At 37.1% G+C, this 23,056-nt stretch overlaps 1 protein-coding gene across 2 annotated transcripts in view; it reads right to left on the bottom strand.

Annotated features, from left to right (window-relative positions):
• LOC145673474 (nardilysin-like) overlaps positions 1-23,056 on the bottom strand; it is a 276,674-nt gene that overhangs the window by 204,333 nt on the left and 49,285 nt on the right. The window contains exon 4 of one of the 2 annotated variants that reach the window (XM_081743202.1): positions 16,092-16,130. The exons of the other annotated variant lie outside the window; for it this stretch is intronic. Within the exon in view, the coding sequence (XP_081599328.1) occupies positions 16,092-16,130 (39 nt within the window). The remainder of the gene's footprint in view (positions 1-16,091; positions 16,131-23,056) is intronic. 2 annotated transcript variants of the gene reach the window in all.

The raw sequence follows: 23,056 nt of genomic DNA, 5'->3' as shown, positions 1-23,056 counted from the left end.
AGTTTAAAAAAAAATTTTTTTTTAACCTTGCCTGTTACAGGTAAATGGTTGCGAAATGTAACTGGTTACTGATAATGATTGTGGACGGACGTTTGGACCCTTTGCTGTACTTTATGTTCGACAAAATGTGGCTCCAATTATCGGATTACGTAAATGTGCACAATAAGCAGCACTAATCTGTTAAGGATACACATGTCCTGCACGAAAGATCCTCCGTAACCAAAAAATTAGTGTTTGGTGTGCAGTTTGAGGGATACGGTGTAGTGGGTCCAGTGTTCTTTGAATCAACAGTAAATAGTGGAGTTTATCGTGGCTTCTTGTAACAGTTTTACGACGAACTGACACCTCAAGAAAGACTATACTTGTACTTCCAAGATAGAACCAAAGCTCGCGCATGGCTAACCTGTTAACGTACGCGCCTTTCGCGTGGGAGACCTAGATTCAATTCCTGGCGGAAGTTCACATGGTTCGGATCCTACTTAAGCTGTAGGTCCACATTTCATATAGCCTCGCTGCTGAAAGAAACACTCCAATGAATGACGTCAAAATCCAATCCAATCCAAGATGAAGCCACATCCTACACTTCGAACGAATCCCTGGTATTAGTTCTTAACAGAAGAGTCCACGATAAGCAAAAGAGTTGTGGCCCCCTCGTTCACCAGACTTGATTTCCTGTAATTTTTATCTTTGAGGATGTTTAAACAAGAAAATGTATGCAAATAATCCCAAAACCCTGGCTGAACTGCAGCAACATTATTCACACCGTCTGGAGCATGTTTAAACATTTCCCTGCGCCTCCGATCGAATAAACTCTTCACAGGAACGCACTGTGATAGCAGGCATTGTCATAAAGCATAAGCGTCCATGTCTACTTCGGGTTAAGATGACATTCAAGGTCGAAATTTTAATTTATGCTGTTTATTCTTAGATTGCTTCTTTGAAGGCGGCTCGACTTTACACTATTACACGACAACCTTGTATTAATTCAACTGAATGCACTTCACTAGTGATACTCTTCGTGTTGAATAATTATGCCTTTCTTCTACATGTGCTGGAAACGTCAATAGCCTTACTGTTCATAAAACTAAATGCCGAAGGTATTATAGTGCCCAACTGGTGCAGTGCTTTCTCCCAACATTTGTATTATAAGTTTCTAAGTAATTTCTATAGGTCGCTTGAAGGGCTGTCTTGTAAAGAAACTCAAGAAACACTGAAACGGTTAAACGGTTTCATAAGTTCTTACGGTAAAGACAGTATATTTTATTTTACGGTAAAGACAGCAACTTCACAAAGGAACTCTTTATAATGTGGTAATCATGTGTAAAAGGTTTATTCAATTTCAGAGTCCAGTTAAAATAGTGCAAGATAATACATCGTGCCTTCCATTTCAACTCAGGCAAAAAAAAAATAAAATAAAATAAAATAAAATAAAAAAAAAATAAAATAAAATAAAATAAAATAAAATTGTACCATCACCATCTCAGATATTGTTGAAACTTTTTTTTATAGCAAATAGACATGTTTTTAAGAGACCCATATTTTTTTGCTTTGTCGAAAAAATTTTCCCGCGAAGTAATGGCCCATCAAAGACGGGGAGTACAATTTATGAATTGTAAAAGACATGGAAAATGGTCAACTTCGGAGCCCCACCATTCAGCTATGGAGACAGGTAGAGTTATAATTCTTGTTGTAGTATGTACATAGGGATATGAATAAACTATATTTTATTGTAGTTCGGTTTGCGCATGCGTACCTTTTTGTACATAAATTAACAAATGAACGTTAATTTATCTGAAAAGTCGAAGTTCGCGAATTTTTTTCGAGCACTTCCGGTTCGAATTTCAAAATTCTGTTTTCACGGTTGGTAAGACCTAGTTACCCGCTTTCCGAAAAAATTTTGTATTGCTTCTGTGTCCAACCGTTTTGTCGCAAAAAATTCGAGAAATTGTAAAATTCTCAAATATCGCCATTTTTGGGCGCCATTTTCTCGAAAACACCATCTTTTAAAATTCTGAAATTTTGTCAGATGGTTTAGCTTTACATGAATAATAAACACACCAAATACCATTCTCGACCAATGCTTCATGAATTAACTACAGCCTTTTGAAGTTAGCGAAGTTTCGTTAACTTTGATGTCACAGTTAGCAACACTGGAAACAATAAAAGCGCAATGATTTGATGATGTTTGTGGTTCACATTAATTAAATGAAAAATAAAAGGTTTTCCTGGCTGGTTTTTTATTATTTTGATCAAAAAAGCGCTCTAAAATAGTATAATAAGCCCCCCTTCTCCTCCGTTTTTTTAAAAACGAAGTAGTCTGAGATGGAAATTACTATTACAAAACACACAAATTTTAAGTTCACTTACTTAAAATGGTCTTCGGAAGCAAAATTTCACTGATTTTTTTTTCCCACATGGACCAATCATTTGCTTGCTTGGTGTCTTCTTCGCTAATAGCAGTAGTACACTCACAACTCGTCCAGAGGTGGATCCAAGGAGTCGATCGCCCTCCCAGAAGAAACGTTCTTATTTTATATGTAAATAAAACCCATTCCAGTGTTTCGAGCTCTTAAAAGTAGCTCTAAGTAGCAGTATTACACCCCCCCCAGAAGTCCGTCCTGGATCCGCCCCTGCGTAGCACATTGTCGATAATCACAAAACACTTATTTTCACTTCTTTTATGCTCTTCTGGAAACCTGTAACCTGCTCAAAGTCCATGTGGAAGCATAAACCAAGGGTGGATAACTTAACGAAATGTGCAATATTTACATTTTGTTATCTGTTACGGTTACTATTTTGTAACCCATTTCTGCACCTAGTTAATAACGTTATTAGTCAGTGTAACTTTTAAAATGGTACGCTCTGAATTATGTTACGCTGAGTAACGTTACTCAATGGAACATTCTGCATTTTGGTATTGTAGTTACGGTCACCAAGGGATTAGCGTTACTCGAAATACCCACGTAGGTCGTACCTGCTTGAGATTGTTAAGATAAAACTGGTTCCACTGAATACCAGTTCTCTCTCGAACCCAATGGGTTTTGTTCCTTGATTTTAGCGATATGAAACGTATTGAAATTCTGCAGAACATTTTTGTGTAAGTAGACATATTTTTGTTATGATGAGTACCATTTCTATGTTTCTCTTTTCTTTATCGGTTACCTTTTGTACCTGTATTTCATCTTCTTCAATTCTGATGGTCTTGGAGTTACGCTTGAGTAACGTTTAAACATCTTTGGCGACAGGGAGTCTAAGGTTGGCTTTAAAATAATCTCCATTATACTAGTAAATAAATTCCACGTTTTTCAGTCTGATTTCTTTTTCCTCATACTTAAGATTCAGTAAACACCTTAGGCCCCCCAGGCACATGTCCTTTGAGAATAGCATTACTTTGATTGCTCTGTATTTAAAAAGAGGAAAAAGAGAAATGATCAAAGAGTGAAGTTTTTAATGTAAGCTTATTGATAAGATTTTTACTTCTTGTGATGACGCTGCCGATAGTTGAGTTGATTTGGAGTTTAACGCCCTTTTCGGCAGCGAGGCTTTATGAGACGGGACCTACTGATTAACATGGAATCGAAACCACATGTGCTCACGCCGGGAATCGAACCCGTTTCTTCCAGGCGAAAGGCGCGTAGTCACCATATATGTTTATTTTACAACAGTCTTGCACTGACCAATGTGGTTGAAGCTCGAGCTCACTTCCCAACAAGGATCGAACCCGGAGCTACATACACCAAAGTTACACATATACTGGCCCCCAGGGAAGCAGGAAGGCCATTTCATTTGCTTGCAAGCAATTTAGTTTATAAATCAAATACATATCAGACATCAGTGGCGTAGCGAGAAACTCATCAAGGGGGACCAACACACAAGATTTGGTAGAAAGGATCTTCTGAGGGGGTGCACCAAAAACTACCAGTAGGCCTACATTTGAATTGAATTGAATATTTTTTAAATGCCTTTAGCACCTGTGGTGTGAATGAGGAAATGCCCTGGAAATCCTAAGCATCTGTTCTCGGTGAATCCTTTTGTTGAACGTTTAGAAAATTGACTTAAACTATCGATTTTGCAAAACTTCCCTTTGATTTAAGCCCAAATCGAAACATGACAGGAAAATTTCGGAAAGTGTTGCTATTTTCACTTCTAGCTTCTCACTTTGGGTAGTGTATATTTACAAGGGAGGGGGTGCACGTGCACCTTTGCACCTTTAAACATATTTCTATTTTATCTTATTTTTGTAAAAAAAAAAAAAAAAAATCTGCCGGAGAAAGAAAATTGTCAAAAAGTGCTACCCATTCAGAAGACTATTTTCTTCTCATGTGAATGTTTTGACTTCTCGTGTCAATGTGGGAATCTACAGTTTATTTTGTCTCATTTTCTCCCTTTGATTTTTAATGTTCAATTTATTGTTTACATGCTTATAAGTTAACTTGCAAGAAAGTGTCATAGTCGAAGGTTGTACTACTTGTAGAACTGATATTAAAAAGTAAATAAAAGAATTATCATGGAAACAAATTTTCCATGTTGTATTCAGAAAACAAACATAGGGTTCTTGCGGTTCTAAATTGCGGTTCTGAAATTAATATATCGCAGGCATTTGTTGATATAGTAGCCAACATGTTGGTTCTCACCAGGTACATTCGTGAAGTGTCCCCTCGAGTCGAGATTCGTGTAAAATTGATTTAAATACAAAGTTCTCTGCTGTCTAATGTGTATTGTACTAAATTTAGCTGCCCATGCCGGTAATTGGCATATTTATGGGCCTTCATATATCCGGAATTCTATCATACACTACCATAACGCTCGGACACACAATTTATTTTAGTTTCTTTAGATGTTACTCAGTGGACATGAATATGGGCATATGAAAAACAAATTGGATCAAGTACTGCTTCTGACACATGTTACCCATCCCGGCCGCCATCTTAGATCCGCCATATTAGATTTTACTTTTGGTTTTTCAAATGGAAATAGGTGCAAGTGTTACATCGGACATTTACGTTTACATTCACTGGTGTAATATATTTTACCGTAGCTTGTACCATTTGGAAGGTATTACATGTTCATTCCCTCCAGCCACTTTGCGAATAGACATTGCAGGTTAATATTAGTTACGCTTACGTTTTTGATGTTGACAAATCAAAACAATTTCTAACTGGTAAACTCCTTAAAACAATCTTATTACATTTCCATGAGTGATTGTTATTACTTCCATGTTATACTATAATAAGGAAGTATTGTATTACTGTCAAAATGCCTAATGTAGATCCAGATACGGCCAAATTTGGGTAAAGACCTACCATTTCCGTATTGACATCTGTGTGTCTGCATGTATATAAGTTCAGAGAATATTTCATCAACGATAACACATAAAAGATTGCATATACACACGGGGCCCTGCACAACTTTCTATTTGGTTCAATATGAAGTGCTTGACATTTACAAGCTACGATAAAACTCAGTACACCAATGAAATTCCGAGAAAAGTTTACATTAATTTGATGTATCATTTGAACCTATTGCCATTTGAAAATCCGAAAGTTAAATCCAAGATGGCGGCCAAGGTGGGTAACATATGTCAGAGAAGGAGTACTTGATTCAATTTGTTCTGCATATGCCCATATTCATGTCCAGTGAAATCTAAAGAAACTAAAATCAACTTTGTGTCCGAGTGTTATAGTAGTGTATGATTGAATTCTGGATATATATGAAGGCCCATAAGTATGGAAATTACCGGTATGGGCCGCTTAAATTAGTACAATACACATTGGGCCACGGAGAACTTTGCATTTGAATCAATGTTACACGAATCCCGAGGGGACACTTCGCGAATGTACCTTGTCAGTCTCCGTACAACTTGGAATCGCTTAACATTAGTTTTACGGGAAGAAAAAACGACATCATTTGGAATAACTTTCCAGTTTCGATCATCTGTATTTCCTCCTTATTTATTCGGTGTAAGGACCTCAAACTTATTTTGTTGGATCTTGCTTATCGAAAGGTTTTTAAAACTGCCTTACTGCCCCCAAAGTCTGAAATTCAGGGTGGGGTGGGGGCGGATGCCCTCCTGCTCCATTGACGCCCCATCTAGCGGCTGTCATATGAAACTATCCCACGGCCTTTAACGTGGTTTCAGTTATACTTATTGCGGACTCTTGACCGCGAAAATATTACGTTTGGAAATAAAATTCATTTGCTGAGCAAACCTGAACCTTATTGAAAATGGACTTGGATCCCTAGTGCTCTGAACGCCTCAAATATTACTTTTCTTCAATGAATTATTGACTTAAAAAACAACCAATTATATAGGCTTGCAGAAAATATTCTAAAGTTAGCACAACATGAAGTGTGCTTCAAACTATCATTACTTTTCGAAAATTTATTATTTTAAGATAATTTTATTAGCATGAGTGTTCTGAAATAGTAATCAAATTTTTGCAATTAAAATTCACACCCGCCTCCATGAAACGCGATCTTAGCCCCTAAGAGCATAATTAGGAAATTTTCAGAAGCAGTAACTCCGAAAGACTTGTTTTAAGCCTAAAGTAACCGCACAAGCGTATTTCTGGTAAAGTTCTAGCCTTAAAACACGTAACATGACTCCATTTGTATTTGAAATTTTGAATTCCAATCAAAGATGGCAGCCATGATGCTTGATAGCACTATCTGATGTGTCAGACACTTAAAAGTTTCATCATTCTCCCTCAACCCGTTCTTAACGCACAAGGGTGGTGAGGACTTTTGTTTCACCATGAATATTGATAGATTGTGTGAAATCTCCACAGTAGGTAGATTTTAAAATCTACCTTAAAAGCTAATTACAACCAAGAAAGTACTTATGAGAATCACTGGCAAGAGGGTGTAATAAAAAGGGGTTGGAATATGAAATAAGTTGAGAATTACTAATCTATACTGAAATATTCTGTACCCAGCACAGTGTTATAAATCAGGATAAAATAAATGAAAAGGTCGGTTGCTAGTAAAGAGCAAAAAGTCCTAAGAAATAAGTTATTACATGATTTTGAAACATGTTAAAAATCGTGTTTTAAACTGTTAAAAATGTTTAAAACATGTGTTTTTTTCGTCTGTGTTTTAAATCATGTTTAAAACGTTTTGAACATCTTTTTTATATGTTTAAACACATGTTTTGTTCTTTTTTTAAAAAAAATAAAACTATTTTTCCAACTCTTGTCTGGTGCTTAAGTAATATAAAACAAAACCATGTACCAAATTGGTCGCCAGGTTGGAATTTTCGATCGCCAGATCGCCAATGATGACTGAATATTTCAGTTTGGCGATAGACATTTGCATAAATTATATCTTGCAAAAAAAAAAAAAAAAAAAAAAAACTATATGATCTTGTTGCTGGATTCAGACTTGAGGTTTCGTGGAGTGCCTGTAATATATATAGCAAATCAATATATAGAAGTCATTACATATACCGGCATGAAAAGGTAAGAAATATGGCGTTTGAAGCGAATAACTGACAATGCACAGGGCCAAATGAACACATTCTCACACCCAAAATTATATTTCAGCCCCTTCACCTTCCGTCAAACAAAATATATTCGTAGTTCTTTTGTTGTTGTAAAGGCTAACCTGTCCTTTGCCCTGTCGCTTTGTAAAATATAGCGATCTTTATTCTTTGGACAATGGGCTATCTGCGCACCATATTTCGATTATATTCAGCCAGTAGTTACGGAGAAATAAAATAGAACATATAAGGCAAGCCGAGCCGAGCCTATCGCCGGCCGAGCTCGGCCATCACATGTAGTGATCTTTATTTCTTAGATGATTGGGTATTTTCGCATCAAGTTTGGTTTAAATTTAGCTGATAGTTACCGAGAAATAAAGTAGTACATACACACACACATAATTACAGTACATCTGGAGTAAAAGTACAACATCCGGTCAGCTTACGCCGGGAACTAAAAAGAAAAGTTCTAACACCAGGATCACAATTAGAACATACTATATGTAAGCGGAATCCACTTTCAACATCGCAATACTAATGGGGGGGGGGGCTTGAGCCAGGTGATCCTCCCTGACTACGCCACTGTCAGACATGACCTACAGCATCCCATCATCAGAGGCTTCAGAATCTTCATAAGATAACATGTAAAATTTAATTCATAAATATCTTAGAAAATACTGCATTTAGGAACTGGTAATTTTGTTGCCAAAGAGTAATACAATTCAGATGGCTGTCACAATTTTGCACCTAATTACTTAGATTAATTGTAATGCATTCTTCCGTATTGAGTTACTGCAGGTAAAGAGTCAAAAGACCACTTGCAAACCTCATGAATTACTATGGATGACATTCTTTGAAGAACAAATGCTGAGGAGGGATGTACTATGATAATTTGAAAAATGAAACCCGTGTCTACCCCTCCAGTTTCATAATCATTTATGCCTTGAGCAGTCTCCCTTCCCACTCCCACTTCCCACTGATTTCCCACAACTTTACGACGCAACTATCTGAATGTGCTTCTTCGGCGTAAGTTGGTATGATTCACGTGTCAACAAAATACTTCGTAGAACAAAGATAATGATCTTTGAAACCTCAGTATGGAATGTCTTTCCAATTGCTTTTCTACATCTTTTGTTGGTTGAAACGGATGGATTCTCCTTCGAAGCAGTAGCTTTAATCTCTTCCACTCACAAATGTACAACCAAAAAAAGTCTAAATGTTTCTTATATATTTGCCTATTTCTTTTGTTTTCTGGAAGGATAGATTTCTTTTCATTTTATAATATTTATCACAAAAACGTACACAGTACTATGTTTCTGTGGTTAGAACGGATTGTGTGCAGGGAAGGCAAAAATCAAGTTTTCGTTGTTTTTTTTTTTTTTTGAATAACTAGAGTTTGGTTTATTAAAACTCCATTATATATTTACCATATTCACGTGTATCCGTGTGTGACAAAAAGTAAATAAATAAATAAATAAATAAAGTATTTCATGGATCATCACCAAATTTGGTAAAAATACAAAGAGTCAAGAATTAGGAAGTGAGTTTGTTATTAAAATAGTCTTCTCAAACCGAAAGTGGTTTAAATAAACCATTTCCGGTTTGATCATTGATCATCATAGATCGAAAAACGTAATACGTATTAAGATTCGGGTTTCTGTTTCGTAAGAACATATTTAATCTCTATTATTAACTCTCTACTAAAACCGGAAGTGGTTCATTCAACTATAATTTTTCGTTTCAATAAATATTGGTCTACATAGAGCAAGAGCGGTAAAAGATAGATGAAAGCAGTATTCTCCAATCGAATAGCTCCCAAGTGTCTCAAAAGTGCAGTGGCGTAGTCAGGGGGGCTCACCCGCCTCAAGCTCTCCCCATTAGTGTTGTAATATTGAAAGTGGATTCTGCTTACATGAAGTATGTTCCATTTGTAATGTTAGAACTTTTCTTTTTAGTTTCCTTAGTAAGCATAAGGGGGCTTGTAGTTTTACTCCAGATGTAATTAAGTATGTGTGTATGTAGTACTTTATTCCTCGGTAACAAGAACTTACTAATTTGAGTTCAGTTTATTTAACACGTTATTTATATTCGAAAGAAAATATTATAATAAAATCTTATTCACGTGGGCAAGGGAATTTGTAATTTCCTACACGCTTCGAGCATATGAGGTCATATTACTACTAGAAATGAAATGAAATCTTTGAGTTTTACGTCCCACGGTTATGGCGGTTAGGCTAAAGGAGACGGTGATGATGAGTAATGAATGAAATGGTGGAATGAAGAAAGTGGGAGGAAACGGGAGCATCCCGAGAAACCCCCACACGCGGTGTTTGTGCACTACAAGGTTCACTTGGCGGGGGCTGGGATCGAACCCGGGACCCCAAGCACCAGGGGTGAACGCTCTACCACTGAGCCACCGCGGCCCCCCTTCCTTTTCAGATCCACTACCCATACACTGAGAAAAATTCGTTCTCCGGACAGCGGTATATTGTACAAATATACGGAATCCACTTGCTTACTACAGAAATCAGTAGGGAACAAACGTTATCCGTATGCTACATAGGCCCTGCCCTTAGATGTTACATCATGTCGTTGCACGATGTGGGATATCTAATAGTCTTCCTTATAATATACATATATGTATGTTACCTTCGTCAAGTATATGTTATATACGTCCATTAGCATGTGAGATCCTAATAGCCTATATTGTTTCATACGGAAAGTACGTACAGATGGAATTGGAATACTTATGCAGAAAGTATTATAAAACATGCGTTTTCAGTTATACGTTTGCTGTACGTTAAGTCCAAAAACTACAGGATAATACAAATGTAACATACAATTTTACGTATCACTCATTTTTTCTCGCTGTAGTTGTAACGGAAATTATCGAGAAAAATGATTTTTAAGTTCAGGGGGAAGAGGGTTGAATTCACCGCTCATTCTTGAGTGATTTTAATTCCAAGCACTGGGGATTATGGAAAGAGTGAAAAAAAAAAAAAAACATTATATTGTATCGAATAAATTATAGAAAATTTACCATTGAACTCTAAAAGAAATGCACGGGGGCTAGGAGGGTAAACCCACTAATTTATTTCTTATTGCTTTTAACTCAGAGCAGAGGGAATAAAAATCGGGAAGCCTCAAATAAAAGTACGCCAAATTACCCCAAAATCGAATACTTTCTAACGAAAATTATCGTTGACCATACATACATTTTTTAAAAAAATTATGGAGAAAGGTGAACTTAAACTTTTATTCTTGGCAGATTTTAACCTAAAATTGAGGGATATACAAGATGTCATAAAGAAAATATAGTATATACCAACTTTTGTCATAAAAATATTTTACATAGTTTAAATTGAAATATTGTTTTCCATGTACATGTGTAAACTTGCAACATGGGATTGAATTTACTCCCCCTTCCCCCCGCAGTATACTTTATGAATTTTAACTCTAAACAATAGCATTATTGCTGCAAGTGAAAGGAAGACACATAGCACGTAACCAGATTCCGCTAGTCTACCGTAGTCTTAACTTAGGAAGTTTTCCCATTGTCTCAAGATGCTGGGTAACACTTTAGCTCCTACTGAGAATTGAAACCAGGAGCTACGTGGGGTCTACTGAATTCAGATTCCCCGCCCTCACTAAACTTCGTAGATTGACGAATGTTTGTGAACTTTCTTAACACAAGTATATTTGTTTCATATCGAAATGAATGATATGGCCTAAAAATTGTATTTTATATCTCTAGCACTATCATTTTTTTCTGAGAAATAGGAGGCACTAATTGACAATTACTTAGTCTTTTCAGATGTTGAATAACACAGGTTAAATGCTACAATATACGTATAAGACCCTCCAAAAATCTTTGGATCCAGAAAATAATAATAATAATAATAATAATAATAATAATAATAATAATAATAATAATAATAATAATAATAATAATTGGACGCGTGCCTGGTGTGCTCTAAACATTCATTTAATTATGTAACAATATTTCAAATACAGCCTCTAAGGCCAATTTACAACAGAATATTTTAACATCAATAGTGGAAAAAGGAAAGAAGAAAATCAGGCAGGATTTATGCTTAAAGATAACATCCCGACATTCACCTTGTGGAACCGCGAAAAAACTGGTGTAACTAGTCAGGGTAGCAAGCCACAAGCTTTGCACCTAGGATCTCCCTTTTGCGAAAGAAGAACGCTAACCACTAGCCTACGCTCGTTAGAAATAATAATAATAATAATAATAATCATCATCATCATCATAATCATAATCATAATAATAATATCTTTACTCAATATAGTGAACCAATTGGGGATCTGCCGGGATTAAGAATCAGCAAACTCCGCTGAAATACCCCGGGGCCATGCATCACACAATTTTCTAGCTATTTTGTGGGTTGTATAGAACTGTAAAGTTTTGTTTTAGTAATAATAATAATAATATGATTTTCACAGGCTTGCGCCCCCATTCATGGAGCAGGTTTCACATCAAATAATCCTACTCTTGTGGACAGCGAAGAGCGCTATGAAAACAAAGCAAGATGAAGAATGAAAGACATTGTCTATTTTTCCCTCCCCTTTGCCACTTTTGGCTCACTCTATGCTTCCCCCTGACTCTGCTGCCCCTTCCACGGTTCCACCTGCCTTGTGACTGACTTTCCCCTGTGATATTCACAGAAATCGATCAAGTTCCTTTTTCTCCTTACTGCTTTAGATTTGCAATAACAACATATGAAAGTGAAATTTCTTTCTGCTTCACCACCTGAAGAACGAAGTTCAATGTGACCCTCTGAAGAACAATACAATTGAAACCATGGCCAAGGAACTCTCCAAAGATCTGATAAGATCTGTAACTGATGAACACAATACCTTTACCAAACCTATCTGATCAACTGTGTTACTCATTTGGCAAATAGTCTTTGTAACGAAATAGCTTCTGTTCCGCACATTTTCGTTCCATTAGATACCCGCATAGGAAAGAATCTCATTCTGGTGGTACGAAAGCTGGATTTTTTGCCCAGAGGAGTTATAAAGCATACCAGAAACAGATTTGTTCCTTCAATTAGTTACGGTACAATAACGTTACATGCTCGAATAACGTTACGGTGTCGTAACAAAAATTGGTGGTATACCTTGTACCTACCTACATTAAATAACCAATAATTTTGTTACAGAGAGCTATTTTCGTTACGTTACAGTTACGTTAAGTTATCCACCCCTGGCATAAACAGCACTTCAACTGTACATAATTCATGAGTTATTCATAATTCTGCTAAGCACCACTGGTTATCACAAGTATATGCAAGGGCGCCGATCCTGGGGAAGACCGGACCCCCCAAAGCTGATGTGGGGCCCCCTATTGTATTTATGAATATACAGTATTTGGCATAATTTGAATGCAATTTGTCTTAAAATCCTCATGTATATACCTTTTGCATCTGAATCCCCCCCCCCCAATCTACAGAGAAATCGGCGCCTTTGCGCATATGTATGTAACAGAAGTTCTTTTTTGCTGACTTCTTAAATCTACACTTTGAATTGCAGAAGCTCGATTATGGGGGAAGCATGAAGTTAGTTTATGGTGACCCGTTACTGCCATAAAAACTTCACTATTTTCCGAAAGCCAAAGGTAACATCGTTGAATATCAGTTACCGGTCGCATACTTTCCTTTCCTTTCCTTTTTTTTTTTTTTTTTTTTTTTTTTTTTTTTTTTTTTTTTTAAGTTGTCGAATTCAGTTCCAGGCAACAAAACGAGAGTAATACCCGCAGTTTGTACTTGCACTATACTCACGAATTCTTCTGCGGTTTTAATACTGTGTATCTGTTTTTGCCTAAGGTTATGCCGCGTTGCCACATTCTTTACAACCCTCCCCCCCCCCCCCAATACTGTCACAGAGACCCTAGCATGGCCGGTTTCACTGCACAACCACTGCTTTATCTGACCTGTCTGCATCTCGAACATCTGAAAGCGATTTTTAAAGTGGGATGCAGCACCATCATAAATCACTGACAAGGTTTGGGAAATTGTAGACACTTATTTACACGTATTCGAACCTTTTTCTATAACCTATATTTTCGCTTTTCTTCGAGTATTTTTAGAATCTTGTCTATGGCTATGAGTTCATGAGCCGAATCGTGTGTCTTGTCGTCGCTTATTACAACAAAACTGTCAGTTGCTCCATATTCCGGTGATAACTCTGAATTTCACTTTGCAGAATAACAGTCCAGTTTTCAACGAAGTCCACATGAAGTAAAATAGAATTTGCATCTTGAAATTTTATACGATGCTTTTCGGTAGCAATTAATTCTCTTTGGATTTTCTTGATATAGTCATGAATTACAATTCTTACAGTTAAACCAGCAATTTAAGATACGAAAACGGAAAGTGGCACACTTTTTTTTTTTTTTTTTTAACGAGATCATTTGTTTTCCCATACGGCGTACGTAACACTTTCATTTTCAGCAGGATCAAAGACTCCACACTTATTCCTTTCATTCCAGGACATTCACCACATTCTTGAAGAAGACAGCTGTCATTTTCAGCGGATCATACTACTAAAGGAAATAGGTCACTCATGACAGCTTCAATACAGGTTGCACCTTTGATTTGTTGCAACGCAGTAGCAGATAACTTAAAATTTGCACAATACACACACACACACACACACTTCCCTCGCAAGTTGCGTACTGACCCACTTTAGTCGAATACTATAAAATTCCGAGTGACCCATTCTTATGCTGACATTGTTCTGTTTAAAAGAAAGTCCGTAAATTTCTTTGATGGAACGCGCAAGAAAATGTTTCGATTTTTTTTTTTTTTTTTTTTTTTTTTTTTTTTTTTTGTCCTTTTTCGATCACTGTAATGACATCGCATTTAATTGAGACTTTGTCTCGATCATTCCAAGTCATCACTGAGGTAACAGTTCAGGCTTTTATTGGATGGCCATTTTAAGTAAACTTAAAATTTGTGTGTTTCGTAATCGTAATTTCCATTTCAGATTACTTCGGTTTAAGAAAACGGACGAGTAAGAGGGAGGCTCATTTTACTATTCCAGAGAGCTTTTTTGATCAAAATAATAAAAAACCACTCAGGAAGACCTTTTATTCTTCATTTAATTAATGTGAACCACAAACATCATCAAATCATTGCGCTTTTATTGTTTCCAGTGTTGCTAACTGTGACATCAAAGTTAACGAAACTCGCTAACTTCAAAAGGCTGTAGTTAATTCATGAAACATTGGTCGAGAATGGTATTTGGTGTGTTTATTATTCATGTAAAGCTAAACCATCTGACAAAATTTCAGAATTTTAAAAGATGGTGTTTTCGAGAAAATGGCGCCCAAAAGTGGCGATGTTTGAGAATTTTACAATTTCTCGAATTTTTTGCGACAAAACGGTTGGACACAGAAGCAATACAAAATTTTTTTCGGAAAGCGGGTAACTAGGTCTTACCAACCGTGAAAACAGAATTTTAAAATTCGAACCGGAAGCGCTCGAAAAAAATTCGCAAACTTCGATTTTTCAGATAAATTAACGTTCATTTGTTAATTTATGTACAAAAAGGTACGCATGCGCAAACCGAACTACAATAAAATATAGTTTATTTATATCCCTATGTACATACCACAACAAGAATTATAACTCTACCTGTCTCCATAGCCGAATGGTGAGGTTCCGAAGTTGACCATTTTTCATGTCTTCTACAGCTCATAAATTGTACTCCCCGTCTTTGATGGCCCATTACTTGGCGGGAAAATTTTTTTCGACAAAACAAAAAAAAATATGGGTCTCTTAAAAACATGTCTAGTTGCTATAAAAAAAGTTTCAACAATATCTGAGATGGTGATGGTACATGCTCTGCCTGAATTGAGATGGAAGGCACCACATGTGAGACGGTCAGTTTGTTTAACAAAATGTCATTTTCGTCTTCACTAACGTCTAGCTACACTGCTTCATTATAATAGCATAGCTACTAATAAGAATATTTCGACCACGGAAGCCGCCCTGAATTTCTTTTTCCTGCCACATCATCCGGCGAAGAATCCATCTTTGCTAAATTTTCTATTACCATTTCTACCTGCCTTTTATGTGTGTAAATTTTAATCTTTATTCTCTCAAGAATATTATTTTTTATTATTATTTATTTATTTATGTTGATAAGATTTTAGCATTATTTTTTAGTACAAGCTGTATGAGACGAAAACTACTGCTTAATGTAGGAATGGAATCACTACTCAGATTTGTATGCGAAGCAAGTAAACTCACCTTCTCTCACCCTACCCCCTTCCACGGAATGCGAGAAATGGAACATGAGAGTGTACACTAGTCACGATCACAGAGGTACTCTCACGAGAATCTTAACAATTTTACTGACTTCAGCCCTATACTTGTGAGGGTTTATCTTCTATGTTTCTCTACGCAATCATACCACGCCACTACTTCTATAATGTTTCTCCACGTAATCATACCACGCCACTACTTCTATAATGTTTCTCCACGTAATCATACCGCGCCACTAGCAGATTAAGAAATGAAAATCGAAAGAACAACTACAGAACTCAATTATGACAATCTCTCTTCTTACGATACCAAACACTTACTTCGTTTTCTTCTTCTTCAGTTAATTCCAAAGAATCTTTCTGAAAACAAAAATTGTCAAAACCTCTTATATACTACAAAATACATAAGGATTTTTTGTTTTTTAGAGAGAGAGAGAGAGTACCTACATTAATAGTACAGTATTTTTTAAACAGATAATTTTATGAAACTCTTTACCCAAAACACAACATTATATACACAATAGTTAAAAATGATGAGTGGAAACACTAATTTCATTGATTGGATCTGTAAGACTTTTACTGGACGGTTTCGGGCACTTTAGCTGTGACCTTGTTCGCCAGGTTGTTAGTCACGTAAAAATCGAATCACTTTTTACATTTTTACTGCAACGGTTCATAGTTGGTTCATAGGGAGCTCATAACCTCTTATTAAACTGATTATATTGTTCATGTATTACCAAAAAAAAAGTCAATTTCTTTGTGAAAGAAGTTATAATTTAAAAATAACACGCTGAGAGACCTGAAGACACTAACAAAAACATGAGAACATCTCTTAGGTTAAGCTTCTTCATTTCTTCATGTAACAATTCACTTTGCATTACACTCATAAAAGCGATACGTGCTTATATGATGATTCCGATCTTTACGTGAGCAACTCAATCTACTGAACAAGGCCAAAACTTAAGTGGCCAAAACATTTCAGTAAAATCTTACCATCGCAATCAACGGAATCTGTGTTTCGACTCATTATTCTTAATAATTTGATTAATGCTACTCAAATTTTCAGTCTAACATGTACATGACCTTGCTCAAGACATAGTCTATGCGGCTTCGAACAGGCGATTGCTGCTATGTCAGACAGAGGGCAGAAGGAGCGATGCTGTAGCCAAAACAGGTAACACAAACGTATAGAGTCCGAGAGTAATTAACCTCTGCAGTGAGTTAAAGTGGTCCGTGTACTGGACAAGGTGTCGTGCATTGAATTCTACTACCCCTATGCATTACAAGCTCGTGATGGGACGAATACGAAACTTCCACAAGCAGTGAAACCTCTCTGATTGTGTTATGTTTGAGTGATTGTAGCAGGAAGTGTCGGTAATAAATAACATTCATGCGGTATACGAATTTGGGGGCATTCCAAATGCTCATGATTTTAGGGGAATACTGGGAAAATTATAGGGCTGCAGCTCGATTATACTCTGAACGCTATCCACAGCGACAAGCTATTTCCCACAATCTGCTGCGGAGATTAGCAGCACGACTGCGGCAGACAGGTAACATGCGTGCACGCTATGATATCCGGAAAAGAGTCGTACAAAGTGAAGACGTTGCCATTGATGTACTTGCCGCTATTGCAGTAAATTCTCATGTATCTTCGCGGCAAATCGCACGAGATCGTGGTATCAGTCAAGGTAGTGTCCTGCGTATTTTGTGGAAATCACATTTTCACCCGTACCATCTCTCTCTGCATCAAGAACTAAGTGATGCGGACTGCTTCTGTTCTGCAACTGGGTGGTCAATCGCGTGAGAGAATATTCGAATTTCATTCACTTCATTTTATGGACTGATGAAGCGACATTCTGCACTGATGGCAACGTGAATCTCCACAATGCACATTACTGTGCAGCGGAGAACCCTCACTGGATGAGAGAAGTCAATCGGCAACACCGTAGGTGGCATTGTAGGGACTCAGGTCATTGGGCCATGTTTTATTGCTGGTCATTTAACAGGTGCAATCTTTCGTGATTTCTTGCGACACCACAGGGTATCTACTAAAATTCCAAAATGAAATTTCGTGACTTTTTCGTGACCTTTTCTTTACCAAATCATAAAATTTCTTAACATTTTCAAGAGTGAATTTGGGTACGAATTAGGCCGAATTTTCATCCGTGCGATAGAAACGTACTTTGCTTGCGATTTGGTAGCGTCTAAAGCCGACCATAGACATCTTTGGTGGTGAATTTTGACGTTTTATAGAACATTTTCCAATCTGTACTTACAATTGTACAGTTAAAAAAAAATCGTGACACCCAAAAGCTAGATTTCGTGACTTTTTCGTCACTTTCATGACCGTTTTCTGATTTCGTGACTTTTTCCTGACATTCGTGACTTTCGTGACCGATAGACACCCTGCACCATCTACAGCCGCTATTGGAAAACGTATCGCTCCATATACGTCCGACGCTGTGGTTTCCCGCCCATAATGCTGCCATGTGTAGGGAAAAGCTAAATGTTCTATTTCCGCAACGCTGGATCGGAAGAGGTTCCAATCAGTACAGTTTCCTCCGCGGTCGCCCGACCTTACTTGTATGGACTATTTTTTCTGGGGTCGAATTAAGGATCTTGTGTTATGTCAACCAACCAACTACAATTTGCAACATGCAACACCGCATTACAACCGCATTCTGGACTATCAATGTGGCCGAGTTGGAAGCTGTTGCTCACAATTACGTACAGCGAATAAATCGCTGTATTGCTGTTCGGGGACATCACTTAGAACATTTGTGAAAGCTAGTGGGCGTCGACTACACTCCGCAGAAGGTAAGCTGATTCTTTAGCTCTTTACTCATCTTCCTCCAATGGCTTGATTGCAACGCCTCAGCTTTCTGACCCCATGTTCTGTCCCATGCTTTGGCAACAGCACATTCGGTTCGTCTTTCTTCGTTGCAACCAATAGTTTCTTCTTCCGTTTTGTTATAGCATCGTACACTATCCCTCATCATAGTTCTCCACATCCACTGCGCTTCTGTCGTAGCCATACGAAAACCACTCTCTTAAAATATTGCGTATGTCATTGGTTCCCTATTTAGAACTTCATTCAACACCAGGATATGTACCTCTGCTTACTGTTACAGTATGTATCCTTCCCCCGTCGTGGTATCTTGCTGACGACATTGTTGTCGCCACTTACACGGTGTGATTCCGCGTATATACAATTGTACTTCCCGTTCGTTTCAGACCAGTATTTACTCTTCCCTTTGGTTTCGCATGCAGAAACCCTCGCATCGTCCGACTTTGACCTCGTAATGCGATCGTGTTGCTGCCACAGAGGACGACATACGCCAACGTGTTTCCTCTCGACGTTTCTTCCATTGTGCGCTTGTTTCAATGGAGGCACAACCAACCCCTGTTTCCATAACAAATTTTGCAGATGACCCCCGTTGGAGATATTCACGATACGCCATTGGTGTCGCTACTATTTTTATTGCATTCTAGACATACGATTTGGTAGTTCAATTGTTTGTTTGACGGCTCTATGTGCATTATTAGCTGAGATAAAGGCCTGCTACGGGTAGTCAGATACAAGTCTGCAACAACGCCTCTAGCGGCTAAATGGGAAAGGATATGACAAAGTTTGTCCTCTAAAAGTTGCATGACATTTACTGGTAATGTCCTTTCGAACGATTCCAAGTTATACCACTTTCCATTTCAAATTTTGAAGTTGACCCCCCGTTGGAGGTATTCACGAGATGCCACTGGTCTCGCTACTATTTTTATTGCATTCTACACATACGATTTGGTAATGCAATTTTTTGTTTGAAGGCTCTACGTGCAGTATTAGCTGCGATATAGGCCTGGTAAGTTCTTAATGAATCACCCTGTATATATAAAATGAATTAACCAGAAAATATTGGAAACATAATCACATTACTAAAAAGAGAAAAAAGCTACGAAGTGTCCAGGTGGACGGTATGTTTGAATACAGTTGCATTCTCACGTGATAACGTTGTCTGTTCTTTTTTTTTCTTTTTTTTTTCAGTTACTTACAACTCAGTATCTATTACGTGACTAAGTCACCGTGCATTCCAACAAGGAGACGTTCCTCAGCGTTTCGTCTGTTCTTATTACGAGGTTTATATATATATATACATGGTTGTATGGTTCGGAAAGTAATGTATAGGTCAACTGACTTGAAGTTGACTGGACTTTATTCTTGATTAAGACCAACACATTCACACAATCCTTAGTATCGGTAAGTTCAACTGTCTAACGATGATCAAAAAGTCGAGACGTTGAACTGGACTATGAACCGAGTCGGATCTCTGACCTACCGTGACGGAGAGTTAATCAATACAATACCCAATCCAGACCAGCCACACGTTTTTCTTAATTCGGAATGGTATTTTGTAATGGTTAGAACATTTATGACAAGCCAGAGACAAGGGTTAATTCCAATCTAGTTAAATTTGAACCTATAAAGAATTTTATCGTTTTTTAAAATAATTGCCTATTTACTCTATTTCCAAACGTAAGTACAACTTGGATATGTTTGCTACCCGTTGATTAAGTCTGAATTTACTTAACTTAGGGGTAAACTCTTCCAAAAAGCTCAAGAAAATGCATTTTATTTACTTTTTCTTAATTTTCGTTGCTCCAGTGAAAGTGTCTTTTTTTTTTATTTAGTAAACCTTATACGATAATTGAAATTTGTAATTTCAAACTGAAACTGAAAGATAATTAATAATTAGAACTAGTTAATTCGAATATGGTTCTAACAACCTTTTATTTATTACAGTTCAAACATTTACATACTTTCCTCTCCATATATACACCGCCTTTATACAAATATTTTCTATGTCAACTGGAGAGAATTTTCATATGTTAAATCCACAAGATATTACTCCTGGAAATATTATCCATGCCGAATTCGTATAAATGGATGAGCTAAACCAAGAATATCCTACTGAAAGGTTAAAGTTTTCTAATACGGAACGCTTATTTCAAGTGGTGGAACGATTGGAATAATGTTATGGGAAGCAAAGAAAACACATTACACATTGTTATTGTTAACACATTCTTATTGTTTACTGCGAAGAAACACCCTCAAAACGGAAAAAATAATCTCGAAGTAAAATATTCTGTCATTGAGTTGAGTTGAGTTGTCTTAAGAAATACTAAATCAAAGGAAAAAAAAAAAAAGAAGGGAAGCAAGAATAAAGAATGAATGAAACAAACGTGTCACATTACAGCTGCATAAAAAAAAAAAAAAAAAAAAAAAAAAAAGCAGAAATTTTGAGATGAAAGGAAGGACAATACTCGAGATTGTATGGGAATATATGAAATTACGTGGGGGCGAGATAAAGAATTGAGTAAGAGCACTGTTAATGCTTCAGGAATAATTGTGGCCACGCGACTGAAAGATTATGAAATAACAAAAGGATTCATCGGTGACAAACCTACGATAGGAAAATCTGTTTATAGAAATGCTAACAGTGGATAAGTTGGAAAAAATGGCATAAAACGAAAGCATGAGAGTGGAGAAATATTCATGAACCTCTGTGACAGATTTTTCTATTACTAGAAAACAAATTGTTGTATCAGTATACGACAAGATAATTTGTAATCGTCAAACTTAGATGTGAACTTACATTAAGGTATCAAAGATTTTGTCTAACATTCAGTGTCAGCACTTTAGAATAACTCTGCCACCCAATTTCAAATTCCAATGGTGACAAATGAAGAAAGCGAAAGCAAATTTTATACATATCAGACTTCTTCTTAAAGTGGTATGGCATCGCACTTTGCAAACAATGCGATGCATTGCAACACAATCATAGTAACGCGATGCAAACGAAAAACTTGAAATTTTCTCTTAGGCGCCTTTAAGACAATTTCTCTAAATTTATATCTCGAAAAACTGAGTTGTTTAGATAAGCCTAAACTCGCAGAATATTTGTCCCTTGCATCTTTAATATGCTCCTCTATTCTCGTTCTCTTGTTGCAACCCTCAAAACATAAAATTAAAGAAATCAAAATTATCCGTAAAACTACTTCACATATTAATGGAAAACTTTTCCGGCCTGAACTAAACCTAAAACTTCTACGTTGAATCTGAACTAAGATAACATAGACAACGATTTGGATTTCGTCATTAATAGTTTTATACAAAACCAGAGGTACACTAAATTCAATTTATCCATTATGGACTATAATATTCTTTACAGCCATTTTGCTCAGAGTCGTCGTATATGACCTAGCGACAATTCACATAACATGATGTCAAGCATAGTTACTTTATGTTGTGTGCGTTTTCGGTGAATGTGCTAATATAACAAATTTAATTGTTATATTCAAATTTGTAAGTAATACAAGGGGAAGTCTTGCAATATTCTGGTACACAACATATCTGTATTTATTACAATACAATGAATGCAAGTTAATATTCGAGGTATAGTTCCTTGTGTTAGACTGTCTTCAGCCATTTTCCTGCCAGTTTCTTGATTTCAGGTCAATACCACGTAAAGTCACTGCTGTTTCCACCAGCTGTTAATTGGTGAAGCATTGTGATCTCAGGAAGTGTGCCATGGACCGAAATAGGTAGTAATCCGAAGGGGTGTGGGATCAGTTCGATGCCATTACGTTTCTGAAATTTTTGTTGCGTTTCTCAAACCGAGTGTGGTTTCATGTTATCTTGTTGCAGCAGGGCGCGCTCTCAGTTCACCAACGCAGCATGTTTTTGGCGTAATGCAGCATACATCCGCCCCAACTGTTCCGAACAAAGGTCGGCATTGATGGTACGACCGTTAGGAACGAACTTAAAGTGAATTACTCCATCACAGTCCCACCACACATCCAGAGCATGATTTTATGCCGGAAACAGTAATGTTTAACGACCGGTTCTGGAAGTTGCCTCTTACTTCATTTTTTTTAAATTCGAATTTCGGAAATTTTTACAACTTGCACAAAATTTCTGGAACCAGCGAGTTGCTGTGCTGTGGTTTACTGCACCTTTCCCTTTCGCATGACAAATGTTCTGGATTGCTGTCGCAGTGTTATGCCCGAGTTCGAACTCATGCAATAACAGTTCACGTATCAGACGTTGTTGAGTGCTCATCGTCGCTACCATTATAAATTGACGGAATGGTCGAGCTCCTCGTGGGTATGTGAATAGTGTACACACCTTTGGTGTGGAAGACTCAGGTTCGATTCCCGGCGGAAGTCCATGTAGTTCGGAAACCTCGTTAAGCCATAGGTCCACGTCTCATATAGCCTCGCTGCTGAACGAG

The sequence above is a fragment of the Thermobia domestica genome, chromosome 16 (assembly GCF_964235325.1).
Source record: "Thermobia domestica chromosome 16, izTheDome1.hap1.1, whole genome shotgun sequence".
NCBI lineage: Eukaryota > Metazoa > Arthropoda > Insecta > Zygentoma > Lepismatidae > Thermobia > Thermobia domestica.
This window is presented reverse-complemented; position numbering and strand designations above follow the sequence as displayed.